At 41.1% G+C, this 20921-nt stretch overlaps 1 protein-coding gene across 6 annotated transcripts in view; it reads right to left on the minus strand.

Annotated features, from left to right (window-relative positions):
• Window positions 1-382: 382 nt before the first annotated feature.
• llgl2 (LLGL scribble cell polarity complex component 2) overlaps window positions 383-20921 on the minus strand; it is a 55079-nt gene continuing 34540 nt past the window's right edge. Inside the window, exons 11-28 of one of the 6 annotated variants that reach the window (XM_039788899.1) lie at window positions 20215-20426; window positions 19425-19492; window positions 16499-16652; window positions 15968-16072; window positions 14404-14499; window positions 12262-12458; window positions 11179-11326; window positions 10534-10681; window positions 10316-10432; window positions 9300-9466; window positions 8787-9051; window positions 3384-3534; window positions 3259-3287; window positions 3011-3058; window positions 2025-2069; window positions 1866-1908; window positions 1110-1171; window positions 383-1002 (exon numbers count right to left, since the gene is read on the minus strand). In XM_039788899.1, coding sequence (XP_039644833.1) covers window positions 1132-1171; window positions 1866-1908; window positions 2025-2069; window positions 3011-3058; window positions 3259-3287; window positions 3384-3534; window positions 8787-9051; window positions 9300-9466; window positions 10316-10432; window positions 10534-10681; window positions 11179-11326; window positions 12262-12458; window positions 14404-14499; window positions 15968-16072; window positions 16499-16652; window positions 19425-19492; window positions 20215-20426 — 2033 coding nt within the window. In that variant the 3' untranslated portion in view covers window positions 383-1002; window positions 1110-1131. Of the gene's footprint in view, window positions 1003-1098; window positions 1172-1865; window positions 1909-2024; window positions 2070-3010; window positions 3059-3258; window positions 3288-3383; window positions 3535-8786; window positions 9052-9299; window positions 9467-10315; window positions 10433-10533; window positions 10682-11178; window positions 11327-12261; window positions 12459-14403; window positions 14500-15967; window positions 16073-16498; window positions 16653-19424; window positions 19493-20214; window positions 20427-20921 lie in introns of all 6 variants that reach the window. The other 5 variants (XM_039788898.1, XM_039788901.1, XM_039788900.1 and 2 more) reach the window with 5 other exon arrangements.

A 20921-nucleotide genomic window follows, 5' to 3' on the forward strand; every position in this document is an offset into this window, starting at 1 on the left:
GTCAAATTTAGTCAAGTAGTGAGTATGGGAATTACTAAAAAATATTTTAATGGTAAGTCAAAACCATGAGATTCTAAATCAAAATTATGACTAAGTGCAATTATGGCTCTTAAGTTACAATGATAATACCAATTAAGATATTATATACACACTTAGATCATTAAACTTAGTCTAAATTGTGAGAAAGTCCAGACTTTTGACTTACAATATAAATATTTTGACTAAAAAAAAAAAAGTCCTCCATAAGTCAGAATTTAACATAGTATCTCAAACATGAGTTTTACTAGGAGTTTTTCTTTCTTTTTTTTAACTTCTCATTGTTTTCTCTTTTCCTGGCAGAAATTGGCTCCCACAGTATAAATATTCTTCAAATAAAAATAAAAAAAATCAGGCACAAATCACATACAGTTGAAGCTCTAAAATGTTTTCATCAACATTACTCAAATCCTCGCCCACGTTCCTTCCAGCTGCATGTCCGTGGGTGGAGACGACTGCACAGCAGAGAGCGTGCTGATTGGACGATCCGTCTCCACTGGCACAATCCCCGTGAAAAGGCCGGCGGTGATAAAGGCTTCAGGAGTCAAGTGGGCGTGGTTGCTATTCAAGTCCAAACAAACGTGGCATCTATGGCAGACTGGAGACGCTGGTCGGATCTCGATGGGATGTCAGGAATGTGCTGCTTGTGGCTTTGGGTTCAAAAACGGTTTGTGACCACGCTGTGATCGTTTGGGTACAGCGCGTGGTCTGTAGGCACAGGCGGTATCTCTACCTCCACCCCTCTATCTGCACCGGGAGGGAGCCTCGGGGTGCTCATTAAGCACCTTTCGGTGTCTCTCTACGAGGGGTGGTTGGGATCTGAAAGGGAGGGGAGGGAGGGGGTGTAAGTCACTGAGGTGAGGGGTTCAGGGGTCAGTAGTGGTTGTGTGAGCCGAGCAGGAGGAGAGTGCTGCTTCAGGACTGCAGTACGCTTCATACACATCAACATCAACATGGGAGTTCACTCTGAGGAGGCGACAGAGAGACACTGGGTTAGTTTCAAAAACTGTCGACAGCAGGTCAGCTTTTAGTAGCAAGAAAAGGTCAAAAATAGGACAGTACCTTTGTCTCACCTCAACTTTCCAGAGATGTCTCTTAAGCTACAGCACTCTTCACATTATTCTCCAGGAATGACCTGCAGCAAACACACAACAGCTTCCATCAACATCACTGGTTTCACCTGCTTTTTTTCCCCAGATGATTATTATTTTTGTTGTTGATATTCTAGGCCTTTATTTGATAGGACAGCTTAGACATGAAAGGAGTGACACTGGCACACTCCATCATATACACCGACCTTAATTATTGCATATAATTATTGCCTACCTGGATTACTGTAAAGTAAGTCTGTAAATCAGTCCTTCCAGAAAAATGCGGAGTTCTTTTTGTGATTGTTGCGGGCAAAAATCCTTGATTATGCGCCACGTTTTCTTGAATGCGATGGAATATGCGGGATATTTATGCAATTTTATGCGACGAAATTGCGGGAACTTGCAAACATTGCGGTTTGATGAAAAAGAGAAAAAAAAAAATAATAATAATAATAATAATCTAAAAGTTACATATTTGTGTCACATGAAGACAACTGAGGCATGATACGGCTGAAAACCCTGGGAGAAAAAAGAATAAGTGAACCTTGAAATATTTCTATCACTAGTATTAAACATTTTCTGGACAGTTTGAGTCTTTACACTATGACACGACATCACAACTCTACCTAAATTCTTCCTTCCTTGAATTTAAAATGAAGTGGAACAGTGATGGCATCATTCGCTTTTAGAAAAGGAGAACCCCTCTGACTGAATTAGCAGAGGCTGATAATAACTTACGTCTGGTCTCCTTCTAGTGACTTCTGGATCTCTTGAAGTACTTCTGAAAGACAATAAAACATAAAAATAAATCTCAACACAACCCTACACTTCACATGTAGCAGCAGCTCAGTCCCATCAGGGTACAGCTTGCTGGGATCAGAGGGAAGTTAAACAAACCATGCGCTGGGATGACGCTTGGTAAACACTGCTGTGTGGGTGTGTCTGGTGACAATGAGAGCAGAAAGCGGACATACCAGTTAGAGGAAGCACATGGTGCTCTTACAGCTCAAGTCTTTAAGACATTCAAGGGTAACTTTGTTTTTACCATGTGTTTGTGTCTAAGTTACTGATGGGAACAACAATCTTTGACATGTGTCCAGTATTAAGCGAGATCGCTGCAGTCAGCGAAAAAAAAGCTACAATGTAAGTTAATAGGGTAATTGTGCACCTTCTATTTACCTTCACAAAAGTGCTCGTTTTGCCACTGACAGGCTCAGATTAATATTTTAAGTGTCTGACAACATTATGGAAAGGATTTCTAAGCTGGTCGACCTTTCTGTTAAAGAGTAAGATAGTTTTTTTTAAACAAAAACATCCGCGAAATTGCATTTTCTAATGACACCAGACTCCATGTAAATAAACAGTGATTTTAGCATCGTAAAATACACTTCATTCAAACTCGACAGAAACAAAATAAAAACTATTTTGGGTCGTCTTTCCACTTGAACAATCACAACTCTGTTTTTTGTTTAAATAAACACATAGTTTACTGATTTACATGTGAAAATATGTTGGCTCTATACACGCTAAAAGTATTGCTTTTTTAAATGGAGTCTGGTGGGTTAAGTGCAAGCGACTTCAGAGCTGTTTCTGGTTCAACAGAAAGGTCTCAGAGGTTTTAAAAGGTCTACCTCTGTAGGGATCCTATAGGGTTACATTGCAGCCCGGTCTGCAGCTGCTGGTTACAGCGTTCTCACTTAATACTGGACCAATTTCAAAGATTGTTGTTCCCATTTGTCACTTACACACAAACACATAGGTAAATAGGGTCCAGGATGAACGCCCCCTCCCCGAAAATACCCTTTAAGGTTTTAAATACAGTAACAGAGGGGCCTCCTGGATCATATTTCTACTTCATAGTTCTTTGTCTCTCAAGTACTCACTCTCGTCATTCAGCAAAGCATGCTCCATAACACGTCTAGCTGCACTTTCTGGAACACAGGCAGCAGGCAGAGGACACGTCAGCACAGCCACAAACAAAGACAGAGACACACAGCACAAGCAGAGTTTAACAACATCAAACAGAACACTACATCTGGACACGTAGCGCTCACTCAGGCAGAGGCACATGCATGTTGAAGTATGATGCTGGGCTTTTTGCATTTAGGAGGTCTCTGATAGACATTTTTACCTGCATCCTCGCTGCCTTGTCTGGCGTTTCTAGAAGGACAGAGAAGACAAAAACTCAAGGGTACTGAAAGCAATTGTTAGTTTTCTTTTCCACAGTAAAAATACGGTGACACAGAGGGTACATACCTATGAGCAGATGAAGCTCCGTCAGGCTGTGGCCTGTGTTTGTTGGAGGAGCCTGGATGAAGAGGAACCTCCACCAGACAGCGAGGCTCCACCACACAGCGGGTGGACAGAGAGAACCGTTCAAACTCGGATGGAGAGATCAGGTAGAAGCCTGAAGGGAGACAACAGTACAGGGGGTTTCCAAACAGAACGATCATTTCTGTGGAGTCTGTGGCTACATTCACATTGCTATGTTTTGGATTAAAAAAGAAATTTCCTTTGCTACGTTTACACCTTGCATTCACACTGCCCTGGCGTTTTAGAGACCCTTGTCTACATCCACGACATTCCACTTCCGGGATTGCTCCGTTGCCGCCGGAAATTTCGCCGGATGTCCCAGTTACCTTCCTCTTCCTTTGTGTTGGCGTCCTAAACTCCGGTGGATTTGTGAGGACTATGGTTAACTGCTCCTCAGATCTCTGCAGGGTAAATCCAGACAGCTAGCTAGACTATCTGTCCAATCTGAGTTTTCTGTTGCACCACTATTTTACAGCGGCTCTGTGTAGAGCTTAGCACCGCCCATGAAGATTGTGATTGGTTTAAAGAAATGCCAATAAACCAGAGCATGTCTTTCTCCCATCCCAGAATGCTGTGTGGACTAGCCAGACCCTCCTTTGCAGCGCTGTGGAGGAAGGTCTGGCAAGGCGAGACCACATAATCTGGAAACACTTCTGACCCGTTTTGGTGTGAAATCGGCGGGGTTGTGTTGCAGTCTCAACGGACGCAAACGGAGAGCTTTGGCCACACCGACGCCAACGTTTCCCTTTCTGATTGGGTCTCATCGGTCACCACGTCTCGTTCTGAGACTAAGCTACTAACGTTACCATGGCAACTACCAGCAGAGAATACATGTTTACCCTGGCACACGTATGTCCAGTGTACCAGAACGTTGATGAGATGAGGTTTGGGCATGTTGGTCTAAACCGAGATTAGTTCTGCTACTGGAGCTAAAAACACCTTCGGCTCAAAACTCAGCGTAAAAAAACCTAAACGTAGCGATGTAAATGTAGCCTGGGTGGATTCTGTTGCCAATCTTGGAAATATTTTTTTCTATTTAAAACTCCGGGCCCAACTATTACTACTTGTATACTGTAATTCTATTTTGCTGATTGAAAATAAAGAATAAAAAAATTTTAATAAAAAAATAAAACTCCGGGCCCAATGAGGGACACCCTCATTTTCAATGGGGCCGAGTGCACAGCATACATTTCAACAAATAGACACTATAATTTAAATGACAGATACAAGATACATTTTTTAAATAATCAAACAAAGCAGGCCCAAGAAGATACACAGAACAAATCGAGGCTTTAAATTGACCGATAGATGGGGGGAAAAACCAATTTTGAGAAGCATTCCAGGAATGTGGAGCGGCAAAAGTGAAGGAAGTCTTGCCAAGTGCTTTACACCAACCAATGAAAATTTCACCTCATCTCAAGAGATGGCCAACCAGTCATAAATAAATATATATATATATAAATATATATAAATATATATATATATATATATATATTTATTATATATATATATATTTATATATATATATATATATATTTATTTATATATATATATTTATATATATATATATATTTATTTATATATATATATATATATATATTATATATATATATATATATATATATATATAATTTATTTAATATATATATATATATATATATATATATATATATATATATATATATAAATATAAAAAGATGTTAGGCGGATATTATAACTTACACCTGTAATAAATCTAAGGGCAGAATGACAGAGCGACTCTAAGGGCTTTTAACGTTGAAGACGCAGCATGCCTATAAAATCACATCTCCATAATCCAAAACAGGCATATGCAGTTCTTTTGGAGAAAACAGCAGTGGTGTAATGTAACTAAGTACATTTACTCAAGTGCTGTACTTTACTACTTGAGTCTTTTCTTTTCATGCCACTTTCTACTTCTACTCTGCTACATTTCAGAGAGAAATATTGTACTTTTTACTCCACAACATTCATCTGACCGCTTTAGTTAGTTTACACATTTAGATTTATGCACACAAAACACATGTAGTTTATAAAATCTGATGTTTTATTCTAAATGAAACTAGCCAACAATATAACGGACTACAAGTCCAGCTAATATGATTAGACCATTAAACACACCCCTTTACACTTTCTACAATGGGAGGATTTTTATGCATTGAGTACTTTTACTCTTAATACTTTAAGTACATTTTCCTGATGATACTGAAAGTTTTATTCAAGTAAAATTTTCAATGCGGGACTTTTACTTTTAAGAGTATTTTTACAGTGTGGTATTAGTACTTTTAATGAAGTAAAGGATCTGAACATTTCTTCCACCGCTGGAAAACAGACAGTCGTGTACTGCGTTATGTGGATTTGAAGGTGAAAACATTACCAATTTTCTCTTTTTGGAAGAACATCTCCTTGAAAACACTTCTTGTCTCAAAAGAAGGATTGTAGCAACTAGACTAGAGTATCATTTAAGAACAGTGGCCTCTAGTCTAACAACATGTGCTGGCAGCAAGAGAAGATGTGCTGGTATTCTCTCATCACTCTACCTGCCATCTCAGCTACTGACATCATCATGAACCTTGTGACTAACAGAAGAGACCCATCAGCTTCTGGACAAACCAGTTACCTCCAGCTGCTGACTGAAATCTGAGGACAAACACTCAGTCCATAAACTGAGAATAACTAAATGTGTCTTAGTATCATTTCATTAAAAGGTGCTTTAAGAGATGTTGGGTGACGGCACTTCTTGTTGACATTCAAAGTATTTATAAAAAAAAAAAGACTAGCTCAAAAAATAATCTTTTAAAATAATAAAAAAAAAGGATATCCTTTATTGACTTAGACCATATATCTTGTGAGCTTGACATACTTTACATTCTTGTAAGTTATTTCTGACATCAATATGATAGATTAAATATTTTAATGGAAATTATATTTATTAGTAATCAGTATTGTATTGAATGACTTTATCCAATCTGACCTCATGACTTTATCCAATCTGACCTCATGACTTTATCCTATTTAACCTCAGCTGTAATTTTACTTACAGAGATAGTGATATCTTTATTATATAGTATGAGCATAGTATCAGTGTTTCCCCCAGTGTATTGTTAGTCTGGTGGCCCACCGGGCCTAAGCCACTGAGAATTATTTTTTTATGTTCCAAGACATTTTTTACAGCACAGTAGAGCTGGGCAATACATCAATATCGTGTTATGAGACTAGATATCGTCTTAGATTTTGGTTATCGTAATATGGCACAGATGGGTTTTAAAGGCTGCATTACAGTAAAGTGATGTCATTTTCTCCCAGACTGTTGTAACTGTTCTATTATTTGCCTTTACCCACTTAGTCATTATATCCACATTACTGATTATTATTTATCAAAAATCTCATTGTGTAAATATTTTGTGCAAAGCACCAATAGTCAACACTACAATATCGTTGCGGTATCGATAGAGGTATTTGGTCAAAAATATCGTGATATTTGATTTTCTCCATATCGCCCAGCCCTACAGCACAGTTGGAAACTTAGATGTAGTCATACTGTATTCTCAAATGTCCAGTTAGCATTTAGCACTGACTTAATGTACGGCCCTATGGAATCTGACTTATAGCTTTTTTTAAATTTTAAATTTTGCAATTCCGTCCATGATTCTGTTATCACTGAAACTATTTTACATTAACACTAACTAGGGCTGGGTATCGTTCAAAAATTTCCAATACCAACACCGTGACTTCGATACCAATTCCTAAACAATACTTTTTTTTCCAATAACAATTTTATAAAAAAAAAATAAAAAATAAACAAACAATTAAAACATTACGACACAAAACTTTTTATGCATTTTTCAGCTCATACTACGTGAGCCCCGTCTCTGTGTAACAGTTTTTCCTGCCGGCCTCTACGACGTGTAACACTAAACAGCCAATCACAAGCATTATTAGATCTTGGTAGAAGCATGCTGCATGTTTATTGGTTCACTGATGCTGATGAGATTTACTCCATAGGGATTGAAATTTGGTATTGAATGATTTTTTCGATACTCGATACTTAAACTGCTTACACATATAGCCGACGGCTGACCGTTGACAGAAAAGCCAGTCGAAATGATCAGTCTCCCCGTGTTGGTCCAAAAAGTGCCACAGAACACACCAAAAAGACGAGACGTAATACATCTCTATAACAGCAGGCAGCGCTAATCTGTATTGTTGCCCAGGAAATGAAAACCGGCAGCTGATTGGACGAACGCGTCAGATGGGTTTGTTTTCTCCGGAAATTCAAAGCCAGACTGTCATGGCGGCCGTTCAGAATACGATCTCATATCGGACTAAAATAGTTCACTGAAACATGTTTCTGAAAACATTTTAAGAGAGAAATAGGCTGTGCAGTTGTTGAATCTGTCTTAATTTCAGATTAGCAAAGGTCAGTTTAAAAGATTTTACTCAGATTTTGAGAGACTCTAGTCATCTCATTCCGCTCCCCATTTCCGGGTGAGTCCCGACTGCCCTGCCGCCGACTGAACATGTCAGGTCGGCCAAAATGAACGCCGACAGTCCCCCAGACTGACGACGGCACGGGACACACCGAACAGATTCGCGTCACTGACCTCGCCAGACTGTCTAACGGCCGATAATCGGCTAAGTGTGTCCCGGCTATTAGAGGCAATTCGGTCAGTGCCTAAAAAGTATTGAATTTGATACCCGGCCCTAACTATGGGTGTGTGTATTCTTGTACTTTGTTTGTGAGAAAATGTTAGGGTGAGGCCTGTAGTTGTGATGGTAAAGGCTGAGGGCTAAAAAATGCATTTTATTTATTTATTTATTTATAAATCACTGAGGGTCATCAAAAGTATAGCATGAATGATAGATTGTTTATTTTTGTGTCTGGACCCTTACACGGCCCATCCATTATAGGATTATTAAGACACATTTTAAATAAACACTTTCCTAGTGCTGACACAAAACAAAGTATATACAGGCTAAAATTATAACATTTACAATTCAACACAAAACCAGATAAATACAAGTAGGGTACCAACAAACATTTTAACATAAAACCCTTTCAGACCAGAATAAATTATGGTACCAGTAGAAAATAAACTGATTAGGCAGATACTGTAGGTATTTCAAACACGTAGTTAGGGAGGAGACACAGAGACAGAGACAGAGAGAGTGAGAGAGATGTAAATTTGTGTGTGCTTTAGTAATACTATGTGTCAATATGGTCATGCTAATAAAGCCTCTTTGAAACTGAGAGACAGACAGACAGAGACGGTGTGCTTACATAAGTACAGTATAGAAGTATGAATGTGTGTGTAGCTGTGCGTTTACCCTGGCCGTGCTTGGTGAAGACACAGGAGGCGATGCCGCTGACGTCCTCGCGGCGTACGCAGGGGTAATGGACCTGCATCTTGACCGTCGGTAGCGACACCACGTGGACGTCGCCCTGGTTGGTCAGAACCACCAGGCCGCTCTCGCCGTAGTCCTCCGAGCGACTGCTGCCGAACCAGGCCACGCCCACCCTCCGAACTCTGGAGCCATCCACAGCCGTCAGCTTCAGCTTCATCTTAGCGCTCACCTTGGGCAGGGTGAACACCTGAACACACAACAACACGCCACGGTCAGCTGAACTAGCAGTGGGTAGGGGATTTCTCTGTGTGTGCGTGCGTGAGAAGGTCTGTCTGTCTGTCTCTCTCTCTCTCTCTATTGGTGCTTTTCCATTACATGGTATCTGCTCGCCTCGCCTCTAGATTCCTCTGTGTGTGAGAGAGAAGGTTCCTGTGTGTGTGTGTGTGTGTGTGTTGTGTGTGTGTGCGTGCGTGCGTGCGTGCGTATGTTTCTGACCTTAAACTGCTCCTCAGAGATGACCAGGAGGTGGTGTGAGCCCTGCATGTCCGGGGAGCGAGCCAGGTCGTGGGCCACCTCTAGGGGCTCAGGCAGAGGAGCTCCGTGACCGTCCAGCACCAATATCCCAACAACAGGAGCCCGGTGCATCAGCTGGATCTCCTTAGCTGCAAGAAATGAGGAAAAGAAAGAGGGGGGGCATTACAACAACAAGACCAAGAAAAGAAAGGTGGAATGTTAGCAAGTATATTTAGTTAAGAACACCCATCTTACATGAAATATCTGTCCAAAACCCTGAAATGTTCTAGTGCACGGATGATGACCAATTGGAGTGGTTGTTTAAATTTAATAGATAAAAGTTGACAACTTTTGTTTCTAAAGCATGGCAAAAAAAAAGAAAGACTAGAAGGTGTATTTGTTTAGGGCACGTTACTTTGGCATCTGGTCCTTTGTCCCAAGTAATGGTTTCTGGTAAGCCCATGTGGGCCGGGCATATTTTGTTGTATGCATCACACCATAATAAATAAATTCATTCATTCATTCTCAAGTACTGTACTTAAGTACAAATTTGAAGTACTTGTACTTTACTTGAGTCTTTTCTATTCATGCCACTTTCTACTCCGCTACATTTCAGAGAGATATTGTACTTTTTACTCCACTGACAGCTTTAGTTACTAGTTACTTAAGTTAAGATTTGCATGCATAACAATAAAAAAACAATGTTTTATTAGTAAATAAATCCAATACCCAACAACATAAACTGCCTACAAGTACAGCTGAAAGGATTAAGTCGATGAATGATAGAACTGGTTGGATCGCTTCCAGTTTAAAAAATGTGAGGATTATTCTGCATTCAGTACTTTTACTTTTAATACATATCCTAATGACACACATTTTCAATGCAGTATCATTACTTGTAACAGTGTAGTATTAGTACTTTTAGTTTGCTATAGGTGATCTAAACATTTCTTCCACCACTGAAAGCAGCCTACCCCAAACATCAGAAACTGTCTCACCTGGCTGTGCGGTTACTGGTTCTTCTGCCCTGTGCTCTACAGGAGGAAGGCGGAGCATGTATGCAAACACACAGCCACCATTGGTCCCTGCCCATAGGGAGGGTGCGCTATGTGAACCTACAAGACAATGAGGAGACATGTGAACAACCTGAGGTACAGTACAGTACCGTGAATGTACTAAATACATGGGCCTCATTGTGTTTGACGGTGTAACTCACTGTCTGAGAGGAAGGTGTCGGCGAAGTAGATGGTCCGTACGAGACCGGTGAACGAGTCGTCTGAGGAGCGAGCCTCGATCTTCCTCTGGACAGGAGCCAGCTCCATCTCTGCCAGTTCAGCCTCCAGACGAGCATTCGCCTCCTGGAGCTACACAGAGAGAAGAGAGTGATGATGGTTTCGAAAGAAACACAGTTTGAAAGGAGGTGACAGGAAGGCTCTTAGGCCACGTTCAGACAGACCCAAACTGGTAACACCTGTGTTGTCACGAGTTTAATAGTCTCGCATTGCCAGACCTTCCTCCACAGCACTGCGGAAGAGGGTCTGGTTAGTCCACACAGCAATCTGGGATGAGATAAAAACGTGCTCTGGTTTATTGGCATTTCTTTAAACCAATCACAATCATCTTGGGCGGTATTAAGCGCCGGACGGAGCCGCGGTGTCTCTGCTAAATAGCCTCGGGACGGAACTTGTTTTGGTGGAACATGTGAACGTTAAAAAGTTGTTTTAGTCGTGCAAAAGTAAAAAAGACTGGACAGATAGTCTAGCTAGCTGTCTAGCCGAGCCATCCCGGAAGTGGAACGTTGTGGGTATAGACTCTGAGTTTATTAACTGGTGGACAGAGGAGCAGAGCGCCAGCGAGCTACCTTGGCAGCGTTGTGGACGTGATGTTTCCTCAGAGAGACTCTGCTGCGTCGGATTCTCCTGAAGGACTGTCGGAGGGATTTCTTTATGCTCTTCACCCTGGACAGAGGGCCCTCCATGGCCAGCTGGTCTGTGGGGTTGAGGGTGCACCTACAATTGGGGGTAAAAAAATACTGAGTCAACACATACAGTAAATGCTCTGTTGATGTACAAAATAACCTGAAGGACCGATTTAAAACCTTCCATCACAGTAATCGTACAGCCACTGCTGACATGTCTTTGAGCAGCAGATCTCCACCAGTCACATGGGTGTCCTGTAGCTCAGTGATTCTCCACTTTGTTTGGAGCCAAAAAGGTTGAACGCCACTTCTTCAGATGAATTTCAACAGACTACCTTCCATTAATGCTTTTTGTACTTCTCTTGACATCGATGAACCTAAAAACCCCATCACTTATTAAAATAAGTTACAAAAAATAAATAAAAATCAACCTGCATATTTCTTATTTCTTCTCCGTTCTAAACCTTATGTGTCACTCCAACGCACTAAGTCGTTTTTAAGCAATTTTTTCTCTGGATGGAAGTCACAAAACACAAGATTCAATAATTTAATGATTCATTATCTAAAATAAAGATGGTATCAACCTGAATGGTGATAAAAGCGCAAACGTACAAGGTCTTCAAACATTCAAATGTCACACAACAATAAACTGAATAAAGGTTCGGTGGACAATAGTGTGCAGTGAAGAATGAATGCAGATATGCATGAGCATCACAATATAATGTCTCAGCCCTTATGTGTGCTATATATTTTGACCTAGTGCAAGTCCTTTTGCATGTGAAAACATAAATGTGTGCTTATAAAGCAAGCTGCTTTAAAAGTCTAAGAGCTCAGAAGAAGACTTGTGACAAAGACTGAATCCCCAAACCAACTTAGAAAACCTGCAAAGACAAGGTGTGTGGCTGTAAAATGGAGCTATCAGATGCAGCTAGTATGCAACTGCTGAAAACATGAAGCAGAGAATTCCTGGAGGGTGTACATTTTCTATGTACGAAATGCAGCTTTAATTCCTCTGCAGCTCCTTACTTGATGAGGACGTTGTTCTTCTGTTGGTAATCGTATAGGCCAAAGCCGTGGCTGGTGCCGAAAGCTACCAGCTTCCACTCCGAGTGCAGGGTGAGGGCGGTGACCACGGCAGGAGGCTGGCATTGGACCAGAGCAAAAGGCTGGAAGCCTGGAGGAAACAGCACCGGCTCCTCTCGAACATCCAGCCGAGCGTGGCCCTAATTAATAAGAAAACCAACAGTATATGGATTGGATCACTGTAACTCTGGTGGTGCAGGTGAAATTCTATTTTTGGTTGGTACTGTACTAGTCTTGCCAGCTCCATCTCCACAGCGCTGTGGAGTAAGGTCTGGCTACACCACACAAAATATAGATGGGCAGCGCTAAGCTCCGGACGCAGCAACGGTGGCTCTGCTAAATAGTCTCAGAAAGGAACTTGTTTTGGTGGAAAATTTGCACCACGCAAAAGAAAAACGCCTCATACAATATTAAATTAACTGCTGACTAGGACTGCACAATGTCGTCATTATTATGTGGCCATATCAACTAGCGCAATAAACATATCGCAGAAGGCTGCGACAAACCGTGAAAGACTCTCAGAGATTATTTGTGTTAGCTGAAAGAGAATATCGGTAGCAAACTGGACTTTAAAATCTCCACTCTTTTTTAGTGCTGCCTTATATGTTTAATAAAAGAAAGTTGGAAATGGTACAATTTGATATCCGTTAATTTCATTTTTTTGTATTATACCGGAAAAATTTAAAAGTAACATTAAGTTACAATATAAACGGGCCTGACTCAGTTTAAAAACTGGTTTTCAGCAGGTTCCTGTTCTGCAGAAACATAAAACATTGAACATAGTTAGATGAACATCTGTATCTCTAGATAGAACATTTGTACAGGACATTAGCATGGGCTAGACAGATGCAAACACATAAAACAACAATACAAGCAGTGCCAACAAGACTAGGACAATACATGAACAATCAATGTGTGCAAGTGTAACTGTTGAGAATGAACAGTTTGTATGCCTTTTTGAAATTGTGATGGATGGTAGTGTTCTGATGTGATGGAGAATGTCATTCAAAATTTTGGTGTATGTATGAAAAAAGGATTTCTGACCATAGTTGTTTTTGTATGGGGGGACTGGAATGAGTGCCTGTGAAACTGACCTAGTGAAGCGTACTGGTATCACATTGTGTGTCGGGAGAAGTGAAGCAAGTCATGGTGAAGCGCTATTTTGAATCTGAAAATAAAATAGCGTGGCTGTTGATTTAGTTCTGGTAAGTCAGAGCGTTTGAGTGTGTGAGTGCAATGCAATGGTGAGACCACTTTGGGAGATAACTGTGGATCTTGAGAGCACAACTGTATAGTCGTGCTATTGGTTCAGTAATTTCCTTAGTGGTAAGACAAGATTGGAAGACAGTAGGACATTGTTGAAAACACAATTGCATGTAGGTAGGTTTCAGAAACAGTAAAGGAAAGATATGATCTAATCTTGTTTATCACAATTAAAATCGCTATCGCCATAGTCAACAACATTATCGCATATTGCATATTTTCCTCATATCGTGCAGCCCTACTGTTGACACAATACAGTAATGTGAGCTATTTAAATGAGCTGATACATGGTTGAACCTAGTTAGTTCTTACCAGCGTGCACTTCGTCAACAGCAATCCCACCAATCGCTCCCAAAACGTCCCAGTTAGAGGAAATGCCTTAAACACATTCTTTGTAAATCTTTACAATCATTCCCCGAAAAAAATCAAGCAGGCCTGCATTGTTGCACGATCAAATCTTTCTTCAAAACTTGACATTTTCAGCGCATAGCTTGCTAGCTCGAAGTTTTTTGTCGTTTCCCCGAAGGGAACGGAGTTTAAGAACGGCAACACACAGACGGAGAGGAAGGTGAGGGCCATCCGGCGGAACAACCGGCAGCGCTGGATGTAAGGCAATTATCCTGGAAATGTACTGTCGTTGATCTAGACTAGTACAGTACATTCAAAAACAATGACACAAGGGAACTAAAGGGAAAGTAATATACTGTAACTAGCACTGCAAGATATTACAGCTTTCAGGGAGTGATGAGTAAAGCTTTAAAATGATGAAGTCATGAGTCATGCATTTGTTTTTGCAGTAGCCAGTCCAACAGTGCTCGTTACCTTCCAGCGGAAGCCCTCTTGGCCCTGCAGCAGATCCACAACTTTAGCCTCCACGGTCTGCTCCGCTGCCTCGTCGTTCAGTTCCAGCACCAGGATCTGGAGAGACAAACACCAGATGCAGCACAACACGGGTCAGTTAGCACAACATAGCCATTTTCAAGCTGAGGAAAAGGAGTAGGGCTGCGTAATCGTAAAGACCACGATTAATCAAATGTGAATATTTAGTTAAATGTTTGGGTTAGGGTAACATTTGGTTTAACATTTTTTTCTTCCTTTTTTATTATTATATTTAGGACTGTTTCTTAGATTAGATTAGGCACATCAGAAATTTCAGTTTACAGGAAAGCACTGATATTTGTTATGTGAATTGATTTTTATTATTATTATTATTATTATAATAACTTTAGCGCTTTTGTCATAAGTGTTCGGTGTTTGACTGTTCAATGTTCCTTGCTTATTAAAATACGTATTGCTGACAATTCATATTTATGTTCTCATCCTAATATAAGAATATAGAGCAGTTTATGATGGTGTCTCATGTTATAAAGCTCCATGGCATGTTTTATGTGTTACACAGGGAATATCCCCTGCTGGAGCTGCTCTCCCCGCAACCCGACACCGGATAAGCGGACGAAGATGGATGGATAGGGAATATTGAACTTTAGCTAAACTTTTTTTTTTTTTATTCCGCATATTGAATGGTAATCCTAATATCTGGCACAAAAATTGCAACTTGATATTTTCCTCATATCGTGCAGCCCTAAAAAGGACACCGACTCAGTCCCGTGCGGGCCACTGAACCCTCACCCTGTGAGCTCCGCCTGTGTGTGTGCGCAATTGTGTCGAGGGTTAGTGGGGAGTCAAGTTGACAATAAAAACTTCCCATAGCGAGTCTACACCGGACTGACCTCTCACTCTATTAAACCCTAAACAGAAGTGCACATGCCAGAGAATAGAGGAAACATCAGATATACAAGTTCCCTCTTGATACTTCAAATGTTATTTTGATACTTCATCAAATGTTACAGACACACACACAGACACACACACTCTAGAGGGAGATGGATCCATTTCAGAAATCTTCACTGTTATAAATCAAGGCTTTCCCTGCCATTTTAAGGTTTACTGAATGTAGATAAAAAAGACTTTTCTCAGATCTAATAATTGGAGTTGAACTTATTTTAAGTTTTATCTTTAAGCTTTTTGAGTGTTATTTATTTATAATCTGATCTAGCTTTTCCAACATTTTAGACACAGATATGGTGATAACGGTCCTAAATCATGTGAAAAAGAGACACAAAACTACCACAAAGACACAAACTGACTACAGAGATACGCCAAATGACTGCAGAGACCCAAAACAACCTCAAAAGGAAACATAAATGACCAAAAAGAAACTATGATAAAATTTTTTTTTTTTATTGAAAAACATGGATAACATTTTCTTGATGGAGGACGCCTAAACCCCCCCGCCAAATACCCGCAGCAAAGTCTGCCACAAAGCGAGGGAAAACACTGTAAATGACAGGTAATGTTTATAGCCGTAGGTCAACAGTCATCTCACCTGTCCAGCTGTGCCAGCTATAGTCAGATAACCACTGTATTTACAAAGGTGGATCTTCTGAATGCCGAGCCTTGGGTCATCACTGTAGGGGTCAAAACAGCCAACCTGGACAATAGTAAAAAAAATGCATGGGTATGTCAGCAATTTAGTATTGTACTTTTATAAAAGTTAGGAGACTTGTATGAGACAGATTTAAAAAATAGTTAAAGTAGCGATATCCTGAGTTCTAGTCCCTAGTATTAGTCAAGCTCCTAAAACGATTGATCCTACATTTCCCATGATCCCACTAAACTGTTTCTTTGTTAGATCCTCTCACACACACACACACACACACACACACACACTTTGTAACTTCAGTTATAAAAATGTAATTCATTTATTTTTTCAGACAGATAGCCGTCACTCGTTAACTGATCATTAACTGTTAACCGACAAGCAGTCAACAGAACCCCAGTTCAAAAATCTTACCTTGTATGTATGTGTATATATTATATAGATATACATTATATATATATACACACACACACACACCTTTCTGAATGGCGGCCACTCTCCTTCAGTGCCTTGGTTCATGTTATCATTGGGGTCAGCATCTGTGTGGAACACTCCAGCTGTGCTTAACTTGTACATGGGATACAGACAGACCCCTGATGCATCCCAGAAACGCACTGTCCCGTCCTCATGCCTACACACACAAACACACACAACACACACAACACACACACACACACAGTTGATATTGTTAAATCTGTCAAAGAAATGTTCCAATATACAGTAGGTTAAGCCCAGTCCAGACCAAAGATTTGCGACGAGACTAAACTTGGAACCAGTTGCAACGCGTCAGTCTGCAGCGTTCTAAAACCTGCAAGTTCACACCAATGAGACGAGACGGTGCATCATCTCCATAGCAACGACTCTTTGTACTTCCGTTCCAACTTCCGATTTCCAGGCTTTTTTGTAGCTGGATATATCATTCGTTGCATCTAAACTAGAGCTGGGCAATATATAGATTATTATATTGATATCGTGATAGGAGACTAGATATCGACTTAGATTTTGGATATCGTAATATGACATAAGTGTTGTCTTTCCCTGGTTTTAAAGGCTGCATTACAGTAAAGTGATGTCATTTTTTATGATTATTATACTTGTCAATCAAACCAGACGAAACCAGTCAGCTAGCTAAATTTCAAGAGTGCATTAAGGATATAAAATCCTGGATGACCTATAATTTTCTGATGTTAAACCCTAACAAAACTGAAGTTATTGTGCTGGGCCCTAAACACCTCCGAACTTCATTATCTAGAGATATAGCTACTCTGGATGGTGTTGCCCTGGCCTCCAGCACCACTGTTAGAAATTTAGGAGTTATCTTTGATCCGGATATATCCTTTAATGCCAATCTAAAACAAACCTCAAGAACAGCCTTTTTTCATCTTCGTAACATTGCCAAAATTAGGAATATCCTGTCTCAAAACGACGCTGAAAAACTAGTCCATGCATTTGTTACTTCCAGGCTGGACTATTGTAATTCCCTACTGTCAGGTTGCTCAAATAAGTCTCTTAAGACTCTCCAGCTGATCCAGAATGCTGCAGCGCGTGTTCTCACAAGAACTAAGAAAAGAGATCATATTTCTCCTGTATTAGCTTCTCTGCATTGGCTTCCTGTTGAATCCAGGATTGAGTTTAAAGTCCTTCTCTTGACCTACAAAGCTCTAAATGGTCTAGCACCATCATATCTAGAAGAGCTCCTAATACCCTATTGTCCCACTAGAGCACTGCGCTCCCAGAATGCAGAGTTACTGGTGGTACCTAGAGTCTCTAAAAGTAGAATGGGAGCTAGAGCCTTCAGTTATCAGGCTCCTCTCCTATGGAACCAGCTCCCGATCTGGGTTCGGGGGGCAGAAACTATCACCTCATTCAAGAATGAACTTAAAACTCTCCTATTTGATAAAGCTTATAGTTAGGGAGTGAGGAGTTGCAGTGTTCACCTAACTGGCCCAACTGCTTCTCTTCATAATTGTTAGATTAATAATAGATAACAAAGTAGAGGGAGGCAGGCCAGCCAAGCCAGATCGGCGGGGGAGTGCTCTAAGCCCGAAAAAGCTACCTCTCCTTATGACCTGTCTCTCTTAGTTACCTGTTATAGTTACGCTGTTATAGTTCTAGACTGCCGGGGGACTTCCTTCCTTTGACACACTGAGCTGCTCTCTCCTCTCCCTTTCTATTACTATTACTATTTGTGTGCAGCCCGTCCCAGAAATTCTTGTTACTAATCCTAGCTTCTGGGGAGTTTACTCCCCGGAGTCCTTATGTTTTTTCCCCCAGCGTATTTCCTTGGAGAACGTTGGCACCAAGACCCTGGTTGCAGCTGTCGCCGTGGTCCTGCTGCACTCCCTGCTGAGCTCAGCGATGCCCTGCAATGTCATGCTGCGTCCTGCTGAACCCTGCAGCTTCCCGCTACATCCAGTCACTGTTCCATTATTAATGTGACTACTATCGCCACTGTTCATCACACCCCCAACCGGCTCGTCAGACACCGCCTACCAAGAGCCTGGGTCTGTCCGAGGTTTCTTCCCAAGAGGGAGTTTTTCCTCGCCATTGTCGCACTGCTTGCTCTTGAGGGAATTACTGGAATTGTTGGAATTGTTGGGGCTTTGTAAATTATAGAGTGTGGTCTAGACCTACTCTATCTGTAAAGTGTCTCGAGATAACTTATGTTATGATTTGATACTATAAATAAAATTGAAAAATTGAAATTGAATTTTCTGAACTTACCAGACTGTTTAACTGTTCTGTTATTTAGCTTTACCCACTTAGTCATTATATCCACATTACTGAGGATTATTTATCAAAAATCTGATTGTGTAAATATTTTGTGAAAGCACCAATAGTCAACACTACAATATCGCTCCGGTATCGATAGAGATATTTGGTCAAAAATATTGTGATATTTGATTTTCTCCATATCGCCCAGCCCTAATCTAAACATGAATGTGGATAGGGTTAGTGATAGTGAGATGCTTGCTACAGTTGCATTTCTACAAGAGATGAATCGGCGAAATACGTTTTATTTCTCTGATTCACGGCTTTGTTCCAACGCCGCTGGGCGCTCCCTCTCCAGCTCGCTCCACCGTACGTGCTCGCGGGCGCACGTTTAGCCTCTGTTAACAGTTTATAACAGAAATAAAGTGGATTATGGATCATTTTATTGAAGCTGACTTTACCAGCTGACTTCTCTATTGGCTGATGAAACAGGTGATGTCCCTTACGTTCTAAAACCAGCCTCTGGAGACTCGACCAGCTGAGTCTCGGCGTCACCATCAGCTGGTTTGAGTGGAGCTGAGACGGGCCGGTTCAGACCGCTGAAACTTTTCTCTGCGACGTATGTACGGTGTTGTCTTGTCGCGAATCTTTGGTCTGAACTGGGCTTTATTTGTTTGAGTTCAGAACTGACCCTGTGAGCAGCAGGTCTCTCTGTGGAGGGTCTACGGCCATGTTCTGGCCTCCTGTTATTGGCCATGGCTGCATGGAAGAGAGGGGAAATGAAAAGTTTAACAATAATACCTCCTTAATGCCATCTGTTCAACCAGAAATGAAGGAATCTGTCCACATTCAGGATACAGCATACCAAATATGATGAACAGCTTTAGAGTCTGAGGAGAGTCACATATAGGTTTTGTATCTGGGTAGTAGTTACACGCAGAGATCTCTCAGCAGAGGTACCGTTACATTTGGATTGTGACTTGCACAAATGTGCTTAACCATACTGTTAAGAGGTTAATTGAGCCCTAAACCTAGTTGGAAAATCAAAATATCCATTTATTTACACCCATGGTATACTGTACCTATGGTTCTGGTCAAACAGTCTGAAGCAGTGACATTTTAAAGAGAATTTCTTTTTCCTAATAAGGGCAATGTTGATGAGATGAGACTAAAATGTCTGAAGAAAATGTAGCATCATTGGCGTGAAGTAATTAGGTTTCACACAATTACAGGTTAAAATACTGTCATCTGTATGGAAAAGTCATTTTTAACAATTTTTACCAATATTTATTTTGAAATTCCTTGTGATTTACAAAAGCAGTAAAAAATCATGACAATCAACACAAAGGGACGGTAGAAAGTGAGTAAAAATAAACTCAATGGAACTCTTTTTTTAAATGAAAGATCTACAGTCAAATGAATTGTTATTTGAACAAAGGGGACCCTTAATAACGTCTGGAAAAATCCAAGCCCATGCCTACCTTTTTGGAGTAGTGGGTGTTCTGCAGTTCTCCAGCGGCGATGACCCTCTCCCACAGTTTGAGGGGGATGGCGGAGACGTGGTGGGAGCAGGTGATGGCCGAGCTGTGGAGGGGAACCAGGTACGGTGTCTGGATGACGGGCCAGCCCTCCGTCTGCAGGTCAATCACTACCAGCTCCTCCTCCACCAGCACCACCAGCGCACTGGGGTCTCCTGCAGAGGGACAGAGTTTAGATCAGACCTCTTCAGCTTCACCCTTACCCCCATTAACCACCACGCTGCGTTATAGAGGTGCCGCAAGCAATCGCTGCCATTCAAGTCCATGCTTGATATTCCACCAGCCGTGCGTGAAGCGGCTCTCCGCTCCACTGAAGATACGCGGCAGGATTATTTTCACGCGAGCTGCGGGGCGTTCGGACAGCCGTGCAGGAAGTGAACAGTGAGACTATCCAGTCAATTTAACAAATCGTATACATCTTCTTTTAAACACCACGGACAACAAGAGATTAATCTTGAAGGTGGAAAAACATAATAGATATCACAGATCTTTTTTATCAGGACAACGCCAGAAAAGAGAAGACATGGAGTCTACCTGCAGGAGTGCCTGGAGTGGAAGGTAGATACTAGTTTAATAAACACGTGGTTGTTCTGTTAAAGTACTTGTAGAGACAATCAAATCTGTGAGTCGGGCAGCAAGACACACCGCTT

The sequence above is a fragment of the Perca fluviatilis genome, chromosome 21 (genome assembly GCF_010015445.1).
Source record: "Perca fluviatilis chromosome 21, GENO_Pfluv_1.0, whole genome shotgun sequence".
Classification (NCBI taxonomy): domain Eukaryota; kingdom Metazoa; phylum Chordata; class Actinopteri; order Perciformes; family Percidae; genus Perca; species Perca fluviatilis.